General features: G+C 42.5%; 1 protein-coding gene across 6 annotated transcripts in view; it reads left to right on the top strand.

Annotated features, from left to right (window-relative positions):
* The window catches only part of PLEKHA7 (pleckstrin homology domain containing A7), a 1,012,616-nt gene that overhangs the window by 571,254 nt on the left and 418,805 nt on the right, over positions 1-22,557 (top strand). For all 6 annotated transcript variants that reach the window (XM_069223724.1, XM_069223723.1, XM_069223725.1 and 3 more), the window contains one exon: positions 20,015-20,132. In XM_069223724.1, the coding sequence (XP_069079825.1) occupies positions 20,015-20,132 (118 nt within the window). The remainder of the gene's footprint in view (positions 1-20,014; positions 20,133-22,557) is intronic.

Below are 22,557 nucleotides of genomic sequence, written 5' to 3'. Positions count from 1 at the left end.
ATATAATGTAGTTATGGTCACCCTATGCCTTCCTTGACCCCATGTCAGGGAGACAAGCAGACGTCATAAGTCTGTGAAGAAATATTTCTTAAGTATAATCAGTAAAGCCACAAAATAGTATAGAAGCCTAGGAATAACTGGCATTTTTTCTCTATGGAAACCCTACCTATAGATGATAGAGGAGTCTGTGTCCAGAAAAAAGCGACTGTTGAATCAATGCTAATGCTTTCCCTACGTACCCAAATACTAAATCTTATTCTTTATGGTATATTGGCATCCCCAGGTATTTAATGGGATCGTATTGTCACTGTAGGGGGTCTCATCTACTAGTATGCTGCTGGGTTTCCAGAGTTAGTAATTAAAGGAATAAATATGACTTCCCCCAGTTAATGCACAGCCTGGAAATCTGCCCAAAGTCATCCAGGACCACACAAACTTCCTGCAATATCCGTCTATCCTCTCTCAAATAGATCGATGTATCATCAGCATACATCGATATGACCTGCTGGCGTTCCAATATACAAACTCCCCACTGATGCCCCATGTGGGCGTAATAAACATGCCAATTATTCCATTGCTAAAGAAACCAACAAGCGGGAGAGGGGACGGACCTGTCTAGTACCTCGCTCTATGTTGAACCTGCTCGATATAACTTCCTCTGTGCGGACCCTGGCCTGTCGTTGAGAATTTCAATCCATCTTCGAAACTCCAGTCCCATCCCAAATTTGGATCAGGCCATCTGCAGGTAAGAGCACCCCATGGAGTCGAAGGCCTTTTCTATGTCAAGGGAGACTACCCAACAGCTGGTGTCAGTTCTATGGTCCCAACCCATGGTACAGAATAAACAGCGTAGGTTCAAGAGTGTGTTCCTACCCGGGATGAATCCATTCTGATCAGAGTGTATCAGTGTCTGTGTCAATCTGTTTGCCAGTATCTTTTCTACGATATTGTAATCAAGATTAAGCAGCGAAAGGGGGCAATCCAATGCCATCTCCAGTCTGTCATTCCCCAGCTTCGGGAGCACAGTTATAAGAGCTTCTCTCATGGAGTCAGACAGTCTACCACATTCCCTTGCTGTTTCGGTTACTCTCAAGATTCGAAGGGACAGTTGGGTATTATAGGTTACATAAGGCTTAAGGAGGAGGCCATCTGTACCCGGAGTCTGACCCCTGGCTATCTGCTTTATCTCCAGTTTGACCTCAAGAGTCAGTTGGTCATCCCGTTCCTGCTTCTGTAGTGGGTCGAGGGTAATGGCATATAGTATTTTTTGAACTCCCCATTAATACCCAACTGCGAATTCACTATGTGTCCTGCCGCAGTCTGTAACTGCCCCAATGGTGTGCGTGGTACCTCCGCTCATAACAGCCAGGCTTCTGGCCTTGTCACCTAGCTCATGTTAGTGTTTAACATATTCCTTGTAGTCTAGTGTAGACAGACGTTGTATACCCTCCCTATGCCCTGCTTCGATGCTCTCTAGTGCCTCAAGGAACTTAGGATTGGAAACTCACTCCTTCAAGCAGTTCTGATTCCCATGATCTCTCTCCTCAAACCTTGTTTCATGCCATATTGTGTTGTCATGCACACCCTTCTGACTACCACCTTGAATGCATCCCACTCCACTACTGCATCTGTAGCAGACCCACCGTTCTCAAATGAGTTGTGTCCACCCACATGGGCTTTGAATGGTCCATCCATCAGAGCCAGTGGTTGTAACCGCTAGGTGTGAATCACTGGCGTGCGCGGCCCTATGTGGAGGCCACCAGTAATGGGCAGTGATCTAACAGTGTCTTCCAAAAGGTATTTTGCATCCATCCACTTACTCATCAAGGCCCCACTGCTGTAAATCATGTCAATTCATGTATGTAAAGCATACAATGCAGAGTAGTGTGGATAATCCTATAGGCACAGCCGTAGGGTGTACCAAGTATCTAGCACTTGCATGTTGAGGGTCCATTGTTGTGGTCCATTGTTGTAAGTGCTTGGTGTTCAACTGTGCTTGGGCTGCTACTAGCGGGGGTGGATCTATTGCTTATAAGATCTGGAATTCAAATTGAAATCTCCATACCAGAAAAGCACAGTGCGCAGGAGTGTAGGTGTTAAGTAGGCAAGGAAGGGAGGTTGTCCACATTTGGGGCACACACAGCGGCTAACGTGAGGTGCTCCTCATCCAGAGCACTCTTCAGAGTGACATATCGACCCCCAATGGTCTATCAGAGAGCATTGTACTCCAATGAGGACCCTAGGGGCCATCCTATCAACTTCCCCGGCATATGCGGAATAGGCGGTGCCATGAAGCATACGCCACCATTGTTCGCACAGCTTTGCCATTTCCCCGGGCATCAAATGCTTTTCTTGGAGGCATGTAAACAGTACTCGCGTGGCGTTTGAGGTAGAAAGGATTCTGATAGCGCTTGCAATAGGAACCCCTTACATTCTAGGTCACAATTTAATAGCCTTGAGTTGACACATTGACAGTGTGGGGTGAGCACAATGAAATCAGTGGTTATCCCTCAGTTTATGCAGTGATGAGATTAAACTAAACATTGTATAATAAACCTCAACAAACCCACATCCCTGACCTTGCCATCAGCCGAACACAGCCAACCAGTTCCCCCTGTGATTTGGTAAGCTTTTGATAGTTATTCTGCCATTTGGGGTGATCCATATCGGTTCTGTCACTAGTGGAGCCTTCAGCTCTGCCACCATTTAAATTACATAAGACTCCCCCTTCCCAGGCTACCCATTTGTCCAAAGGTACCCTGCGCCCCGTCCCGATTGTAGCATATGGCCCCACAGCAGCAAAGGACAACAAGTAAAGGGAATCCCATCAATCACAGAGGGCACGTGAACAGGTTTGCTGTCATTGCAATGACCTGTGGACCCCTCTGCATCTCCTCAGGGATCACTTCAACCGACGGAGGGTTGCAGGACCCTACAGTGTCTACATCCGAGTGTCTGCCGCTTGTTCTAGTCGTCACAGACTGCTCCACTGTAGGCAGCACCTTTGCTCTGCCCAAGGCCTTCATTAGCTTGCCCCATATGTTCCTCGTTGAGCATTGTTTACTCCTCTTAGTATGCCACACTTTTGTCTCCTCATGTATGGGAGCACATTGCGATTCACCCCTCACCCCAGCCAGTTTCTGACCACCTTGTGAGTCAAAAAGAAGAGAATCTTGTTGTCTAAGATCACCTTTCTTTTCTCTGGGTATAGCAATGCATATTTGAGCCCAAAGTGTGGAACTGCTGTTCCACCTCAGCTCCATTGTGTAATCCGGTAAAATGGTGACCGTGTTATTGGCTACCGTCAAGGGACGCTTGGCTCTAGCAATCTGCAGGATGTTGTCCCAGTCTCCGAAATTGAACAGCAGTGCCGCCACCCACTGTGGAGGAGCTCCCGGACTCTGCGGGCTTGTTCCACTTAAAATAAGGTTGACATCTTACCCTGTAGAACTTTGTCCGTTAATGAGGTTTCTAAATATAGGTCCATGCTTGATCCTTCCACTTCCTCAAGGAGTCCACCTACCTGGATATTGTTCCTCCTGGAGTGGCCTGCCCTGTCATCAACTTTTGCACATAGTGTTGCTACCACTTTCTGGAGTGCCATAATATGTTGATCATGGCCAGATACCTAGTGGCGTATGTCAGCTAACTCCAACCCAGCATCTTTCACTCTATCCTTGAGTTCATGAATGCTGCCAGTTGTCCACAACAAATATTTCAAGGAGCGACGGTCATATTGCGAGGTGGAGTGGGGAGGTTTACCCCATTCAGCAATGGTTCACTAGCCAGAGAGCAAAAGTCTGGGGTCCTTGTGGCTCCCCCTAGTTCAGCCTCTCATGACACACCAGAAGGCCATCCCCCTGTCAAGCGCAGCTCTCTGCCATTGAGCCGTGTAGGGATCCAAGTTAACAGGTGCTGCCAATGTGTTTCCTCGTGATTGATCGGCCACCAAGTGAGTAATTATAGTGAAAGGGGTGATGACTGGGTCTGTTAAGCTCCCTTTCCCCAGAGAATCACTCCGGGTTCCTCAGAGTAGGAGGTAGCCAGATCTCTCGAGAGCGTGCTTCCCCCGTGCTTCCCAGCGTCATGCCCGGGTGAGTGCATGGCACGAACTGGGACTTTAAACAACTCACCTCTACTTGCTCCCCGCGATCTCATGCTTGCAGGCTGTTTGTGTGGTGGAGGTGCCCTGGCAATTCGGTGCAACCCGCAGGCGGGCTGACGAGAGGGGTAGAGGTGGCTCAGTAGGCTGGTTGATTGCAGGCCCTCCACATGAATCACACTTCCTAGCCCTCTGCCTGGACCCCCAGCAAGCCTGTCCCAATGGACTCCAAGCCAGCATGATGTGCCATCCGTTGTTCTCCCGGTTCTCCTGTCGAGTGGCAGTAGCAGGGCTGCACTATGTGGCATCACCAGGCACCAGCAGCGGGTTGTCCCCTTTGTAGGGCCCCCTTAGTCACACCATTACATCTGAGGCAGGGTCCACAAAGGCCCCCGACATTGGGGAGCCCAACTAACACCTTTGTTCCTCTGCAGCGAGCCACCACAGGGGGATAATTCCAGATAGTTGGAGGCGGCTGGCTAAAGCTCGTGCTTATGTGACCATCCACGCTGCCGTCTGGGACACGCCCCCACTCAAATGTGTATCTCTCAAATAAGTAAGCATCAGTGGCGGCTGCCACTGATCAAGAGTGGTGGGGTACAGTTGGGGATGGGGAGGTTAAACATAATTTTTTTTAAAAGTACCTGACTGCCGCTCCCAATCCGGCCGTCTCCATCGCTTCTTACTTCCTGGCAGTCACTGGGGCACAGGCTCCCAATGCAGGATCTGCTCTCATGCTATACCAAGCTTGAGATCAGCTCTGGGATTGGCCTGAGTTGGCTCCTTTGACTCTCACTCAGGCACAGGGAGCCTATGCCATTTCTCCAACCCGGCTGTGTAACACAGCCTGGTTGGATAAATCTAAGACAGCCGGCCAAACCAACATGCGCACTTTACAGAGCCCACCACTCCTCCTCCCTATGGCCGGCTCAGCCCTAGACATGCTGTCAGACAGTGACAATAAAATGATAATAAAATTATTTTATTATTATTTCATTTGTCACTGCCTGACTGACCAGGGGGCAACACTCCTTTGCCATTACTGAGGAGCCACCTCTGCTAAGCATGCAAATTAAAGTACTTCTGAGAATTATGCAGGTAAGGAACAAGGGTAGGGGGAATACAGACTAAATATAATAGCATACAATATCTCATGACCTTGTATTTCCTAGACCACACATTGGTCGAACTGTCCTAAGTCATGGTATAGGGCAGAAACAAAACTCCATGGACAAACAAGAAATTTGTGTTTTATCCTCCATACTGTCCCACCTTCTAAAAAAGTCATGCTGATTGTCTCTCATCCAGAGAGTCCAGGAACTAGAAACCCCTGTTCAACACCAAACAGTAAATGTATTATTTAAATCGGCAAACAGGCTATTACTGGGTATGCTGGATATCACTGGGCCCTTAAAGTTTACCAGCTGAAAATTCCCTAAGAGCTGCAGTTACCAGAGCAAAAACACAGTTCACACTCACATAATCAGCTACAGTCTTAATTTCTTGCTTGCAAAAACTGCTACCTTTGTTATTAAGTTTATGATGAAATGAAAAGTCGGCGATAACTTTGACTTAGAAGCATGTGTTTTATTTGTAAAGTTCACAATGGGACACATAGAACATATGAAAGTGTTTATGAAGTGGCTTAATTGTGTGTGCTATTTTCTTCCTGCTTTTCGGTCTAAAATGGAAAAAGAGTTGGGATCTAGAGAACCTTGTCCCCGCAAACTATAGCACAGGTGAAAAGTTTCAATTTAATTTTTATCTTTTTGCAACTTTCCATTCCAAAATAACATCAGTCAAAATTGTATTTTTAAGCGTGGCCCATATAATACTTTGTAGAAATTAATTTCATTCTCTTCTACAATATTATAAACCATTTTTAGTTCCTAATGAATTTATATTAAAAGATCATTAGAAATAGATTCTTCATTTTTGGAAATGCAACGGTGCCAGAAAAAAAGGGCATGGCGTTCTCCGCATGGATTGGCACATTATGAATAACAAAGTCCACACATTTTTTAGGGTAGAGTTACAGTCCAACTAGGTTTTCTACTGCTCTACAGCACAACCAGACACCATACAAACTGCGATCCTGGTTATATGAAATGTGACTCCATCCTCTTTAGGACGTTTCCTTTCCACAAAAAGATAATTAAATAAATTAGTGTCCTGGTGAAACTGTGTAGGTCGGTGCAGTAGTCGTTGAACATAACACATGCTCTTGGGTGGGGTGGTGAGGAGTATTATTTTCTGTGGGAGTACTATTTTTACGCCTTTTTTAAATCAATCTTTACTATTGAGGCAAATTAATACTTTATCATTAAGGTCGAATAATGATAGTGCAGTTTTATACCATATCCCACTCTTATTTACTTTCCTACATTATAACATTACTGTGCTTTCAAAAAACAACAAATCATAAGCACAGCACACAGAAACAAAGGGTGGCATGGAAACTTCAAAAACATCAACACTTACAAGAGATTGGTTTGTTACTACACATACCCATGATAGTGTAGGGAAACCCAAATGTTAAGGCGTAGGAGAAATTAAAAATGTAAAACCTCAGCTTTCCCATAGTTTTGGGGACATGTTTGAATAATAAGTCCCTTAGTAAAGTAACTAAATTCCGAGTTGGCTTGCACTTTCCAAAAACAATTAATCAAAGGTATTTTATTCCTTGGTCTTATTCACCTTGTTGTGAAAGTGATAATAGGGTTACCAGTATGTAGGCTAAAGGGCTGATATAGGGTTTGGCAGATGGTACTCCTCTGCTACCCTGATGTACTACTGTCTGCCAAATTTAGAGATGACAGCTGGCCTATAAGTCATCGTTGTACCTTGAAAGAACAACCACCATGGCGGTTCCCTTCTAATTACAAAAAGTTTGGTTGATGGCCACCATTAGTTTTGACAGCTGTCCTCCAAATTCTTACACTTCTTTTTGTTTTTCATAAACAAACTCCAAAAGTAGTTTAAAAAATAAATAAATAAAGAACAAAAAATGAATAACCGTCACACTGTGGGAGTTTTCTACCACCATGTGAAGGTCATTATTGTCTTTTTAGTCCATCGCTGCCAAATTGGTGAGGGATAGAAGAAAAGAACATTAATCACTTCACACTAAATAGTGCAGTGTCCTTCCTCTGACAACACTCTAGTCCTCCAGGCTTTAAGGGAAAGCTTTCTGTCGACGGAGCCAATGGAGGCAAAGGAGGTTGTTGGGCTGAGAATTTGCCAGATAGGGTACTTTAAAACATTTGCGATAGAGTACTCTGTTTTCTAAACTCTAAATCAGACCCTAAGTGTGGAATCCATACTGTGCAAATAAACATGTCAATGTGCAGCATGTAATATATTTTAAGTCATGTAATATGTCACAATAGGAAATACAATTTGTAGTCGCACACCTTGAAAACGTCCCACTGAGGATAAAACCTGATAATCATATACTTGGTTGGAAGCGTATAAACACAATAAACAAGACAATGAAACTATATCACAAAACCAATCATTGACTTGAATGGTTATTTGTCCTAAGACAGTGTTATTTAAACAAACTGTTGGAGTTCTCCAGTATATTGTGTTAAGATTTAGTGGGTTGTTATTCTTTGGAGGAACACCATCATTGCCCTTACAGGTAGCAGGGGTGTAAACTGTGGTAGCATCAGTCTTTGAATAGGTATACTTTCTGTAGAATTTCTACCCTAACTAGTTGAGTACCACAGGATAGCTTTTGTTAAATGTCACAGTTACCGATCTGTATTTAACATACTGTCAGACATAATCATTTTGCATAGCTTAAGGAGGTATGAAAGCCTAGTCTTATTGCAAATACATCAAAAAAATTTACTGCTGATTCTCACAAATGCCATTTTCAAAAATCAGACTTAAACAATTTTGACTTTACAAGAATTTCCAAAGAACTCTAGGATTACGCCGAAGAAACTGTGCCTCATGCATTCCTAGGAATACGGGCATATCAATTTAATGCACACAAAAATGTACATTTGTTTATTTTCTGATGTGGAAATGTGATCCTAAAGTCCATTTGTGCTCTAAACTTCTTTTTGTTTCTTCAGCTGGAACAGATTTTCTCCTTGCATAATACCATTCTCCTACACCTCCATCATTTGTAGAACTATTCTCACACTATTCCTGTCCACAAACATCAATTTACTTCTTCCTTGGTAAAAGTAAATCTACAGTTCTTTCAGCATAAGAAACTACCTGCAAACATTTTGTGGATTTCTACAAGCTTGCATGTTTGTGGGGTTTCACCTTTCACAAGTTGTCCCACCTACGAATAGCTACAAACCTGGCAGAAATTGCAGGTCTGATCGTGCTTAAAATTCACTATACTGGTGGATAAACATGTGAGTAAATCCCATAGACAATGGCAGAATCTCACCATTTCTTAATCTATTAATCAGGATCTGGATTTTTCTGTCATGGATGTGTATAGTTACTCACTGAACTTTCACATAGATACTGTTCACAAATTTCTTCGAGAATAATGTGGTAGGTTTTGCATGGAATACGTAGTGCTCTTGTATTGTTGAGACAGGCATGTCCCCTAAATGGTTTAGAGTTGTGTTCCCCTACCATTTGACCCTGGCATAATGCTAATCTCTCCTACGCCTGTTCTTTAACATGAGTAAGGCTCTGTGACCTGAAGGGGCCCACTAGGTGCCAAGACAGTCCCTTTCATGGGTTTGGCACATAGATCAGTGGTACTAGCATCATGTATTTTGTGAATCTATAGCTGTGACTAGACAGTTTATCTGTGTCACTGAAATGCAGGCCTACTGACCCACTCATGAAAGATTCTGCTTTTGTGCAGTTACCCATAGCCTAGCACCAACATCCCTGGTGTATCATGTGAATGTTTATGAGCATAGTCTGTGTGGGACCCTCATGGTGTGAGTGAGTGAGCCAGAATAGTGGAGGCTTGTGGAATCCACTTTGGATTCCCTTACCTGTATTTTGCACAAGATGAAGATAAGATTGTTTCCCTATGTAAGTGTCTTCTACACATTCCTGAAGCTAGGGAGAGGAGAGCTAACCCCTGAAGTGAGGGGATAGAGACCTGGCTCCTTTACAAATGTGATTATGCTTTTTACTAGCAAGCAGGTAATAAGGAGATAGGAGTGAGACTGCAGATGCTGTTGCACCAAGTTGAGGAAACCTTTGGAAGAAGTCTGACCTTTTGTCAACCCTTGAATATTCCTACATTTACCCGATGACAGCTAGGTGCTGAAACCTCACACCTCTTTATCCCTCTATTGGGGCTGCTCCAGGCAGTAAATTAAGCTGCTGTGAGAAGCCTCACTTTACATGAAGGCTGTGTATGGAGAGCAACCTGGAAAGAACCCTTAAAATGATAGCCAACTGCACTCTACACAAAGACTGTTAATGGAGAGCAATCGTGAAAGAACACTTGAAAAGATAACCACCTACAGCCACTTCTAAAGTTGCCAACAGGGAACACAAATCTCTTGTCTGGTTTGGTGTATAAAAGTGGATCCTCACTAGACCACGTGTGGTTACAGAGTCAGGGCTATGGCCAAGGGATGAAGTGCTCTGCAGAGACTTGGGGAACTGCTGATCAACCCAGGCTGGTAGCTTCATTACGGGCAGTCTCCTTGACAGGACATCATTTGAGTCTGAATCTCTTGCTGGGGAGCCTTAAACCTGCCCTAAAGAAACTAGATCCCTGTCTTTCTCTCTGAGTAGGGAGAAACTTGCCAACCTTGCAGAAGGAGTGTCTGACCAGGAAGAGTGAGGTGCAGCGTTTTTCAGGTGTCATGGAGCTGAGGAAGGCAGGGGATGAGGGAGTGATCCGAGGATCCCTGTGTCAGTGGGTCCACAGCCTCTCCACACTGGTTCCTGGTGAGAACCATACTCATTATGATTGCAATTGACAAGGCTCATTCGGGACTTTTTATGACTGTTCCATTTTGAGTTTATTGGCATGTGCGAGGCTGCAACTGCCTAGTGTTATGATTGGCTTTGGTGTGGCCTCAACTGCATAGCTTTGTGATCGGCCTGTTTGTGGCTGAGACTGCCCTCCGTGATCTGCCTATGCAGGGATTGCAGTGGTTGATTACTCAGGACTAAATCTGCTGATGCTAGAAGAGGTGCACCAGCAAGTGTCATCTGGCCTGACTTGGCACCTGCACAAACCCATTGCCAAGATCCCAACTGCAGAGACACTCACTGTTGGTTTGATCAGGACCACGTTGATACAGGACCTCTACCTCTGCTGGATGCACTAATGAGCGGATGTAGCCGGAATCAGAAGACTCATGGGGTGTGAGCGTTCCCGAGAGCGAACTAGGTGGACTAATCCATTATGGAATGATACATTACAAATGGTAAGACTATGAACTATGAAGTGGGTGCAGCAATCTGTGATTAATATGAATTTCATCTGATCTATATTTATGCTATTACCATATACCTCATGGGGAGCACTGCAACTCAGGGGCACAAAGACTGGACCGGGGGGAGGTACCAAGGTAGTTGGTATAAGTGTTGCACTGTATGAATAGCACTCCGAAACACTAAAGCACATTCTGGTAACATAGTGCTTGTTTGAGTGTGTTTTAAAGTACCTTTCTTTTTATAAAGATAAGCACTGGGCTACACGTTCAGGATCGTTTTGTGTGATTCTTGAGCTCGAGCATCCTTGTACTACCTTCATGAGAAGCCTGTGACTGATTCACATCACTAGCACTGAGAGTCAACAGTAGAAGGGAATGTACTTGGCCTAGTTTGCAGAGCCATAAGAGGATGGACCCCTAGACATCAGTTACAAATTACCTAGACCCCAATGATTGAGACCCAGGTGCCAAGCGTGCCCTGTGGCCCCTAAACTGGTTCTGTCTCATATTTTTAATATATAGAATTGACCACCTCTGCCTTTATGTATCTTAAATGCAGGATGTCCCCAACGTCTTCAGACATTTTGATTGGTGAACTGTAGAAGTGCCATAATCAATAAGCCATTACCATCACGCTCTGAATTCTCTCTTTCCCTGGTGACAATCTGAAACTCCAGGGGCGCTTTGCCCTCTAGTCAATAAGGGTCCATACCATAAGAAAATTGTAACATTGAGGGACAACATCGAAGTAGTTAGATACATTGGGGATTCTGTGTAACAATCTCTCATTCCATCTTTCCTGACCACCCTCATAGGAGATTTTGTCAAAATAGTTCCATATAATTCATCTTTCATGTTGTTAGAAAATAACATATTTTTAAAGATTGTTCATTTTGGAAATTGCAGGCAAATAATTGAGAAGCGTGTAAATTGGTGACCTGCATCAAACCTAGAAATGCCATTACCATAAATTCTATTATTGCAAACAAATCTTGATGAAAACATTCGTGCTGAAAAAGCAAATGAAACATTTTTACTGTAACTAACCTCATGCTTCCTACCCCTTTTTATTCTCTTACTCCCCTGTAACTCTGTTCGCCCCCCTCAGTACAGTACTGTCCATCTCGCACCCAACCCATGGACATTCATACTCTGTTCCAGTTCAGGCTTTAGCCGGAAAATTATCTATTTAGGTGTTCAGCATTGGACAGGGATTTGCAAGTTTCAACAAGCATAGAAAGGTACTAAATTCATATGCACTGTCAAAGAACGATGTCACTGGTTCTTACTGGCCGTTTAGATATTTACCTTCTAGTGCCAAATATTGGCCATGTAGCACCACCTGTTTAAATTCTTCCTGTTTCTAGTTTCTGCCTTCTCCTGGTCCACTATTTTGTATCAGCCCCTTATTATATATGACAGATTACTTCATTATTTTGTTTCACCATTGAGTTTTCTTAATTGTGACAGATTTGCCAGTGTGGGTTTTTAGGGGCGTTTCTTGAAAAGTCGCTTAATGCCATTAATTGAATCATCATTCTTTCTGTTGGCATATAATACTTTGAACATAAATGCTAAAATTTCAATAATCTGTGCAAATTCAAAGTACTGAAATTATTCCTTTTTCACATACCCAAATAGTAGTCTGTATAGATTCCAATCCCTTTTATTTAAAAAAAGCTTAAAAATGGAAAAACATACTACTGATGAACCTCAAAATGGGCTCATTAAGTATTTAATTTGAATGCGAATTTGTACAACCTCCCGCAGATCTCTCTAAACATTGAAGAGGTGAAGGGAGGTTTGAAGTGAGAGCGCTATTGTGTGTTGATCTATGCAAAGGTAGTATAATTATGCGTGCAGGGATATTGAGCTCAGTTAAAACTGCTATAGGCACGCATTTACCTGAGATAATAGGCACAGGAGGTAATGCAATTTAGAGGACAAATATAAAGGTGTGTGGAATAGGAGTGTGTGGAAAGCTAACTGAGAATATTTTTTTCTGAAGTAGTGAAAAGGACAATTTGCTCAGTACATTTTGTTCATCAGTAAACAATATAATTTTCCTAATCATGCACAATATTCTTGTCCAATGATGTTATTAATCATATATTATATGTTAATAATAGGAAAGCTTTCCAGTTTAAAACATGCAAAACATTCCCTCACATTGATCCTCTAATTATGTTTTTTTGGAAAGAAATAGGGGTGATAAATGAAACTCCAGTTGAGTGCCCAAGTGCTGTGAGATAACCTATGTGAGTTCTTGAGGTCATATGTATACAGAATTTAGGGTTTGCTATTTCATAATTGCGATTCTTTGTGAATCACAATTAGAAGATCTCAATTCCTAATATACAAAAACGTAGAAGTTGGAAATAGCGAATCTTATTAAAGAGATCGCAATAGACCTACCTCATGAATATTAATGAGATACATTGCAGTTTGTGACCAATTAGGAATTGCAAAAATCACAGGGATAGTGGCCTGCTGGACTCAGCAGTTCACCATGTCTGCGATTGCTTTTTAATAAAGCAATGTTTTTTTTTTAATGCATTCTGTTTTCCTTAAAGGATGTGTTTTAAAAGAAAAAAAAAAAAAGAAACATCTAAGTTTCATTTTTGAAAAGTAGACAGTGGTCTGAGGACCACTGCCTGCCCTTAAAGAATATTTGTATCAATATTCACGAAGGGGTGCCCAGGGGATTGCTTGTCATTTGCGAATGGTTGCCACTGCCCTTATGAAGTCGGAAAAGAATTAATATTTTACGACTGTAATTTGGTATCAAAGCATTCATACATACCACTGCAATTCACTATTAGGAAGGGGTGCCCTAAACAAGTTCCATCCAAATACTGATTCGTAAACTTAAATTGCAATTCAGTAACAGGTTACGAATCTCAATTTGTCTTTTGATCACTTTAAAACCCTTTTTGTGGTCGCAAATAGCCCGATTCGTTTGTATCGGGCAACCTTTATTGGGCCATTGGTGACCTCAAAAATGGTTTTGTCATATGGCCTTGAGTTTGCTGTATTGTATTAATGGTTGCTTTGGATAAAAGATTTCCCTGCTGGAAAAGTTCAGATCCAGGTCAGATACAGAGAGTGTACAAGATAGTGAAACTACAAGTTGAGATTTCTCCCTGTTGAAACCAAGGAGCTTTAGATTTGGAACTTTTCTAAAGAATAACCATTTTGTTTAAAAAGTGGACGCCGTGCCTGGACAACATGCTAGAAGCAGAACAGCTGAAGACCATGGACTAGTGATGGTTTTAAACCTTGACCGCTTTTATCATGGAACAAACAGCACTTTTAAGTAAGGCTAATTGATTGTGTTCACAGGTGCAGTTCTTTAACCCACAAATCAGATTAATTGTCTGATTCTGTTGCGTCAGAATATGAATTCAGCAGCGCCTTTACTATCACATTTACTGGGTGACTGTAGCATTAAAAGCAGATCTGTTATCTTTTTTTAGAGCTGTTTCTTTCATCTCTTGATTATATTTATTTATTTATTAAGTTCTTATATTTACGAGGCACAGCAGAACTTACAGGGTTTGGAGCCCTGTACATTCTAGCATCTTAGGCATCTGTAAATGGGTACATATAAACATCCACACATCACACAAGGACTACTGTTATACTTTTTGAATAGAAAACGTGCCACAGTTCAGCCATTGGCTCAAAGGGCAGTAAATGGTATGATAAAACCGACCCTTCCTAACTCATGTTTCTTTTCTAAATCTTTAAGAATCAGATTGATACTTTCTAACTGTTCCTCAAACCTTTACTGATACATTCACGTAGTCGGATCTTATAACATTATGCAGTGCTACAAGTTTTAAACAATCCTAGAGCAGTGGTTCTAGTACAAAACTGTTATTTTCTTCTCTTGAAAGGTGGCCACTAAAGAGGTAGTTATGTTGACTGGGTATTATAACTTCATCCATTTACATTCTTTACTTGTACTCCTGTCATCTCTAGCAGCAGTGAAATGCAACTTGAGTCAGTTCACGTGAAGAAATTATGTTTGGGCGGCCTTTATTATGAGTATGCTGCCACATTCCTTCTGCAGCATACTCTAATTAAGCATTATAACCACTGCTCAGGGCTCTTATAGTTCTTGAGCGCCCCAAAGCTGAGTTAAAGGCTTAAGCCACAGACAAAACCCTATAATGATGGAAAGTGCCTTTAACAACTGTTATATTCTCAGGCAGAAGGGTATTTTTGTATTAGAACATTCCACCCACTATGGATAGAACGCTCTAAAACAAACAACTAGAAATAAAGACACCCAGTGGAATGTTGGAGCAGATGGTTTATGCCAGCTATTATTGGCTCTGAGCCTCTTCATTTTCTTCAGTGGAGCCCCCAGCAAGCCTGTGTCCTAACATGAGCATTGGGTAATAGCAGCTCTTAATCTCTCTCCCTTAAGTTATGGGCCCAAGCTGCAGACGATGGCACGTAACACGTGGGGTATTTTATCAGCCACTATTGTTTAGCAGGTAAGGACAGTAACGGCTATCCCCCGACCTTTTTCAAATTTTGGGAGTGCTTTAGGAGCAGCAAATTACGTTTACATGAAGAGATTAGGAGAACAGCACCCTACACCTACTTTATTACCTCACCCTCTTCTAGTCTGTTGAGACATCGCTGTGTATGTTCCTTGCTTTGATTTTGCTGCAACATAAACCCTATCAGCCAATAAAAAGTTGAAAAACATAACTTTTTTTAAACATATTTTGGTAGATTGGGTTTCTTGGTGACTGTTAGAAATGGGGTCTTTGGTTGACAGTCAGGTTACCCCCTGCTCAAGCAAGGACCCTCACTCTGGTCAGGGTAAAAGAGAATCACCCTCAGCTAACCCCTGCTTACCCCCTTGGTTGCTTTGCAGAGCATTAGGCTTAACTTCACAGTTCTAGGTGTAAAGTATTTGTACCAACACACACAGTAACTCAATGAAAACACTACAAAATGACACAACACAGGTTTAGAAAAATAAGAAATATTTATCTAAACAAAACAAGACCAAAACGACAAAAATCTACAATACACATGTCAAGTTATCAATTAAAAAGCAAGAAGAGTCTTTATGTAGTTTAAAACACACACCAACACTGTTAGCGTGAAAATGTACTTTGGGTGTGTCAAAAATAACCCCGCAAGGGCGAGTGTGAGTCAAAAAGGGCTTGTGATGCATCTATTTCACTCACGAGCGAGACCTTGCATCGTTTCTCCTTTCGTCGGGTCGGGTGTATTGTTTCTTCTCTCTGCAGGAGAGCGATACGTCGATCTGGTCAGCACTCTTGGGTCTGGGCAGGCCTTGCATTGCTTTTACACGCCCAGCGGTACTTGCGTAGGAAATCCAGCCACACCATGATTCAAAAACCACGCAGCGTGGGTTTTGATCCCAGAGTGTCTGTCAGCGATGCTGCGCATCATTTCTCCAGCTCCGTGCGTCGATTCTTCAGTCGCGTTTCCGGCAAGAGTCAATTTTAAGCCACAGAGCTGGCGACGTGTAGTTTCTTCAGCCGTAGATCGGAGTTGCGCCGATCTTTTCCCCACACGGCGCTCTCTGCATGGATTTCTTCCTCTTAGGCTGCCAGATTCTCCTTTCAGGGTCCCAGGAACTGGATTTGCACCACAGGGCAGAGTAGGAGTCTCTCCAGAGACTCCTGGTGCTGGCAGAGAGAAGTCTTTGCTGTCCTTGAGACTTGTAACAACAGGAGGCAAGCTCTAAATCAAGCCCTTGGAGATCTTCACAAGATGGAAGGCACACAAAGCCCAGTCTTTGCCCTCTCACTCTGGCAGAAGCAGCAACTGCAGGATAGCTCCACAAAGCACAGTCACAGACAGGGCAGCTTTTCTTCCTCAGCTCTTCTCCAGTCAGAAGTTCCTTTTGGTTCCAGAAGTGTTCTAAAGTCTGTGGTTTTGGGTGCCCTTCCTATACCCAATTTCTCCATTGGAGTAGGCCTACTTCAAAGTAAAGTCTCTTTTGAATGTGGAATCTTGCCTTGCCCAGGCCAGGCCCCAGACAAACACCAGGGGGTTGCATTGTGTGAGGGCAGGCACAGCACTTTCAGGTGTGAGTGACCATTCCTCCCCTCCCTCCTAGCACAGATGGCTCATCAGGAAATGCAGACTACACCCCAGCTCCCTTTGTGTCACTGTCTAGTGAGAGGTGCAACCAGCCCAACTGTCAAACTGACCCAGACAGGGAATCCACAAACAGGCAGAGTCACAGAAATGGTTTAGCAAGAAAAAGCTCACTTTCTAAAAGTGGCATTTTTAAACACACAATCTCAAAATCAACTTTACTAAAAGATGTATTTTAACATTTTGAGCTCAGAGACCCCAACCTCCACATGTCTATCCCCTCCCAAATGGAATCTACACTTTAATCATATTTAAAGGTAGCCCCCATGTTAACCTATGTGAGGGACAGGCCTTGCCACAGTGAAAGAAACAAATTTAGCAACATTTCACTGTCAGGACATATAAAACACATTACTATATGTCCTACCTTAACCATACACTGCACCCTGCCCTTGGGGCTACCTAGGGCCTACCTTAGGGGTACCTTACATGTAAGAAAAGGGAAGGTTTAGGCCTGGCAAGTGGGTACACTTGGCAAGTCAAATTTACAGTTTAACACTGCACACACAGACACTGCAGTGGCAGGTCTGAGACATGATTACAGAGCTACCAATGTGGGTGGCACAACCAGTGCTGCAGGCACACTAGTAACATTTGATTTACAGGCCCTGGCACCTCTAGTGCACTTTACTGGGGACTTACTAGTAAATCAAATATGCCAATCATGGATAAACCAATCAACAATACAATTTACACAGAGAGCATATGCACTTTAGCACTGGTTAGCAGTGGTAAAGTGCTCAGAGTTTAAAAGCCTACAGCAACACGTCAGGAAAAAATAGGAGACAGGAGGCAAAAAGATTGGGGATGACCCTGCAAAAGGGCAAACATCCAACAGTGACCAATGTCAAAGAAAGGTGCCCAGACAGGCGAACAGGTTGCTGTTGAAGAAGCTGTGAGCGTGCACTGCTGGAGAATTGAGTCATTTTAACTATCCTTTCAGATAAGAGACAGCTCCTCTTCCCAGGGCCCACAGCACACTGGAGGGACATTCAGCACAAGCAAAACGCTCCTTTTGTAGGCCTTGTAGGCCTGTAACAAAAGCAATAGCCAAAAGGCAGCATTCTGATTGACTGGTCACCTTCCAGCGTTCTATCCAAAGTGTTATTATTGCATATTTCCTCATCAGTCATTGTCTTGTAGCGGGACAGTTTGCAGGTTTATGGCCCGCTGGCAAATAAAATACCTCAAAGTTATATTAGCTCCACTTTCACTTAAGAAGCCATCAAGATTTGGTGTGCATCACCCTCTTCACAGATATATTTTTAGCATGATGCCCTAAGTTTAAAATTCAAAAAGCAGGTATACCGTACATGTGGGCTGCACCAACATGCATGACAGTTTATATGGACACGTACTCAATTTTTGTGTGTATCTACACATTTTCTGAATCCCTTTGATTAGAGACTATATGAAAACTGCTTTTGCTTGCCTTCCAAGGCCATTACTCTACAGAGACTTTTTAAGGCAAAATATGGAACCTAACCAGGTTGCAGTAAAAATAACTATTTATCTGGACTCTTCTGTCACCAAAATCTGAAATATGTTGTCTAACTTTTAAATGGTCTCTTTTTTTATAAACATCTCTTCTCGACATTTAGGCCCTCACTGCGACTTTGGCGGTCTTTTGAAAAGACCGCCGAAGCCGCGGGCGCCAACATACCGCCAGTGCTGGCGGTATGTTTGGCACCACATTATGACATTTCCGCTGGGCCAGCGAATGGAAACAGTGTTTCTGCCCGCTGGCCCAGCAGACAAGTCACCACAACATTGAAGCCGGCTCGTAATGGAGCCAGCAGCAATGTTGAGGTGCGTTGGGTGCAGCAGCACCCGTCACTCATTTCACTGCCCGTAATTCAGGCAGTGGAATGCGTGATGAGGCTGTGCATGGGGGCCCCTGCAGTGCCCATGCCAAGTGCATGGGCACTGCAGGGGTCCCCACAAGTCACCCATACCACCAACCTCTTCATGGTGGTGTTTACCGCCATGGACAGGCTGGCGGATGGGGACTCGTAATCCCCAGGGCAGCGCTGCTTGCAGTGCAGCCCTGGCAGATTATAACCGCCGGGACCGCCATGACCGCCAGGCTGGTGGCAGCCTGGCGGGATCAGCGGCATTACTGTGGCGGGACCACCACTGTCATAATGTGGAGGTAAGTACCACCAGCCTGTTGGCGATACTTACCACCACATTTTCGCCTCCCGCCGGCGTCAAAATGACCCCCATAATGTGTACAATTGTGAAAGGTATTGTGCAGAAACCAAAATACTTATTTGCATGCCAAAATTTATCTAACAAGAAGGACATCTGTTTTGCACGACCTTCTCTGGAATGGCCTGTTTCAGTTCGGTTAATTTAATTCCTGCATATCAAGATGTCACACTCTGAGGTATGCATTTACAAAATAGATCCTTTAATGGAAATACGTTTTTGGAATCTAGTTTGAATCCACTACATTTTATAGAATTTATATTTTGTATTGACACTGCAGAGAACTGATAATATGGCTAAAAATATGGAACAGCTGTTGCACCACGTAATAATAGAACATTAGAATTATTTGCAATGGAAGGTTTGTATTATAATGAGTTATCCCAGTCTTCAGCTGAAAACCTATTGATGAAACCGATGCTCTCTTTAGACAATAATTTTATTCTTAGGTTTTACTCCAAGCCTAAAGGAAGAACCCATCATTATCAAGGGAAATAGGTCTAGAGGTCGATGATGACATTTTGGCTTTGCAAATGCTTATTTTGTTTGTGAATGGCTTTTCCATGAAGACTTTCAGTACATACAAACAAATGTTGTCTAAAAGTGAAAGTATATATAAACTTTTTTTTGTAAATGCGCACATTGCACCTGTAGTCCCTGGCACTGAAGAGACTACTTATTGTGCGGATGTGCACATTGACAAGAGGAGAATGCTCCCACTCACAGTCAGGGGACCCTACTTGTTCTATACTGTGGTTGTCATGGGGATGAGGGGAAAGCAAATATGAATGACACTACAGCTGTCCAATGGTCGAGGAATGCTAATTGAACGGAGCTGTAAGTAAGGATGTGTATGTAGTACATTTATTTTTATGCAAAACAAAATGTCTTTGCCAGTCAAAAACCTAAAAAAGGCAAACAGTCGATAAAGTACTGCAAGGGCATGAGGTGAGATGTGCAGATTGTATTGGAGAGTTTATCTTTTTGCAGTAAAATAAGGTGTGTGCTGCCCCTGCTGTAGTATAGTTGTCTACATAACCTTTCTGAGGAAAAAGCATTCCAGAATACCCCTTTAGTTCTCGAGAGCCATTTTAAGTACTTGTGTATGGCTTCCTCTGTTCGCACCGGTTTTCTAATATTACTTGTATTTCTTTAGGCATAATTCACCAATGTCCGAGCAAAAGATAAGCCAAAGACCCTCTAGCATGGTCAGTGACTCATCCACAGCAATAACTACAGGCACGTCCACAACAGATGCAAAATCCATCTCCAAGGTAAGAATATGACAATTGGAATGTTTGCAATTATTCTTTTACAGTTTTAATATCTCTAATAAGAATACCCTTTGTTCATGTGTTTGATGACAAGAACGATTGCCAAGTTTAGTAAACATAGCTCTATTGCTACCACAAGAGCATTCATTCTTTTTAACTTCAAATTTCACATTTAGAAGACTCTGGACTCTTTGTCCTGTTCATGTATCTTGTGGACTCACTGACCGTTGTGGTGCCCCACTATGGGATAACACCACAAAGGGAATGTTTTAATTTTCCTAAAGATGTTAGATTTTTCCAACTACTTGGCAGACCTGCGATACATGGTGGGCACTTTAACAGAACTCTTTTAAAACTTTATATTGGTCTTATTTACATGTACAAATCGTGGTAAATACACATAAGGGCTGGCTGCCTAGATTTAGGAGATGTCTTCTTTTTGCACTATACTTTAGATAAGCTTTATGCAAATATGATGTGATTTTCAAGTGACAGCAACCATTGTTTGTTGTTCACTTTGCATTTGAAGGAAAGAAAACCACACACAATCAAGTCTGATGTATGTTTCTAACCTTGATCACAATATGGGAAGTTGAATTGAAAGACACGCTTTAGAGAAAAGGCCTTATTTAGCAGACAGTCCTCCCGTCTACAAGGAGGAGGAGGTCACGATCTTCGCTATCCTGGAAACTAACTCTCAAGGTGTAAATTTGTTTTTCTAATTAGAACTAAATGACCCATAGGTCAGGGAGCATTTTCCCTGCACGTTGATGCCATTTAACATTTTTACAGCTAGTTTCACATGGTCAGGGTAAATGAGTGATTTTCGTATGACCCTAAATTGGGTGGGACCACTGTCACTGTGACTCAGCAGTCCTGTACTGAACGGAATGCTGGTTTTAGCATTACTGTCTTTGGAGCCGACAAAATTATCTCTGATAGTAACTCTGAGATTTCCCGACTCTAAAATTGAGAGGGGGAATAATTGGTTTGGAAAGGGCAGGAGGGACCAGATGGTTTTCCACTCTCAGTGCTCCACCTAACCATAATTGAGGCCCAACCTCGGTTTGTGAAGAGGGCCGGTTCAGATGAAAATATTTTAGATAAAGTGCTATTCAGTTATGGATTAAATGCTGGCATGCTATATATTTGAGATGGTTCCTTCTTGTCTACTTCCGTTTTAGGTGTGCATGATAAGTGTGCATTCATAGAACAAAGCAAACTGTTTGATACAAACGAAAACGACCTGTATGAAATCACAGAAGTTAAGAAATTACTTTGCTGCTGTATGTCCATACTTTAAAAGTCATGCGTTATTACACCACTTTGGCCCACCTTGATGCTGTATCACAGAAAGGAACATTGTCCTTAAAACTTATTTCTACATGCACCCTCTCTAAAAAATGACAAACCAAGTGACACAGAAATGTGCATTAGAACTTTAGTTAAATACATATTTGGCTGTGATATGCCACCCACCAAAATATTGATATATCAGGCTGAGAAGGTCCTTCTATTAGGTGGATCTGTAATTATTTAAAACTGAATGAACTGCACCATATGCATGAGGCTGTATACATTCTGGAATTTGGATACTTGTTGCCAGTTCCATAACAAAAGGACTTGAATACTCCTGTGCTTCCCTGTCAATCAGTGAGGAAGTTATGTAGCTATTTTCTGATTGAAATCATGTTTTTTATATTAATAGTCTACTGCAGTTGAAACGATAAAGCTGTGATGTACAGATTTATGTTTTCCTGAACTTGGCAAAACTAGGCCTCATCTCCATTTTGTATTTGTATGGCTTCTGCTTCAAAATGTTCATTCTGTCTTTATATTTCTTATTGACTTTGCTTGCAGTAAAATGTACTCTGTTGCTTTGTGTTGTAATGTTTGTTCTCAAAGAACTCCGAAGGAAGCCTTTAGATCAGTGGTTCCCAACCTTTAGTCCGGGGACCCATGGGGGTCCGCAACTGCTTGAAAAATGTAATAATATTAACAGATTAGGTCCCCAGCTTTCAATAATGACTCAGTGGGGGGGAGGGTGGCCCCTGGATTCCAATTATGATTTGGTGGGGTTCCCCTGGTTCCAGTAATGATAAAGTGGGGGTCCACAGAAGTCAAAAGTTTGGAAGCCACTGCTTTAGATTCTTTTTTAGGCTCTTCCTGCTTGCTCACTTTAGGCCATTCAAAATGCGTCTTTCCATTGGGTATATATAACCAAAATGTTTTGACATCTCCGATGACATTAGGTCAGAAGGGGTCATAATTATTCATTTAGAAACATAGTGTCTAGAATTGTGGCATTATATGATTTGTTTTATAATTCTATATTTTGATTTGTTGTTGTATTGTTACATTTGCTTACCACATGTTGACTCTGCAATTTCAATAGCCTTCTATGGTGAAAATTGATATAAAAGGC

This window comes from Pleurodeles waltl, chromosome 3_1 (assembly GCF_031143425.1).
Source record: "Pleurodeles waltl isolate 20211129_DDA chromosome 3_1, aPleWal1.hap1.20221129, whole genome shotgun sequence".
NCBI classification, from domain to species: Eukaryota; Metazoa; Chordata; class Amphibia; order Caudata; family Salamandridae; genus Pleurodeles; species Pleurodeles waltl.
The sequence above is the reverse complement of the archived record's forward strand: the minus strand, read 5'-3'. Positions and strand labels throughout refer to the sequence as shown.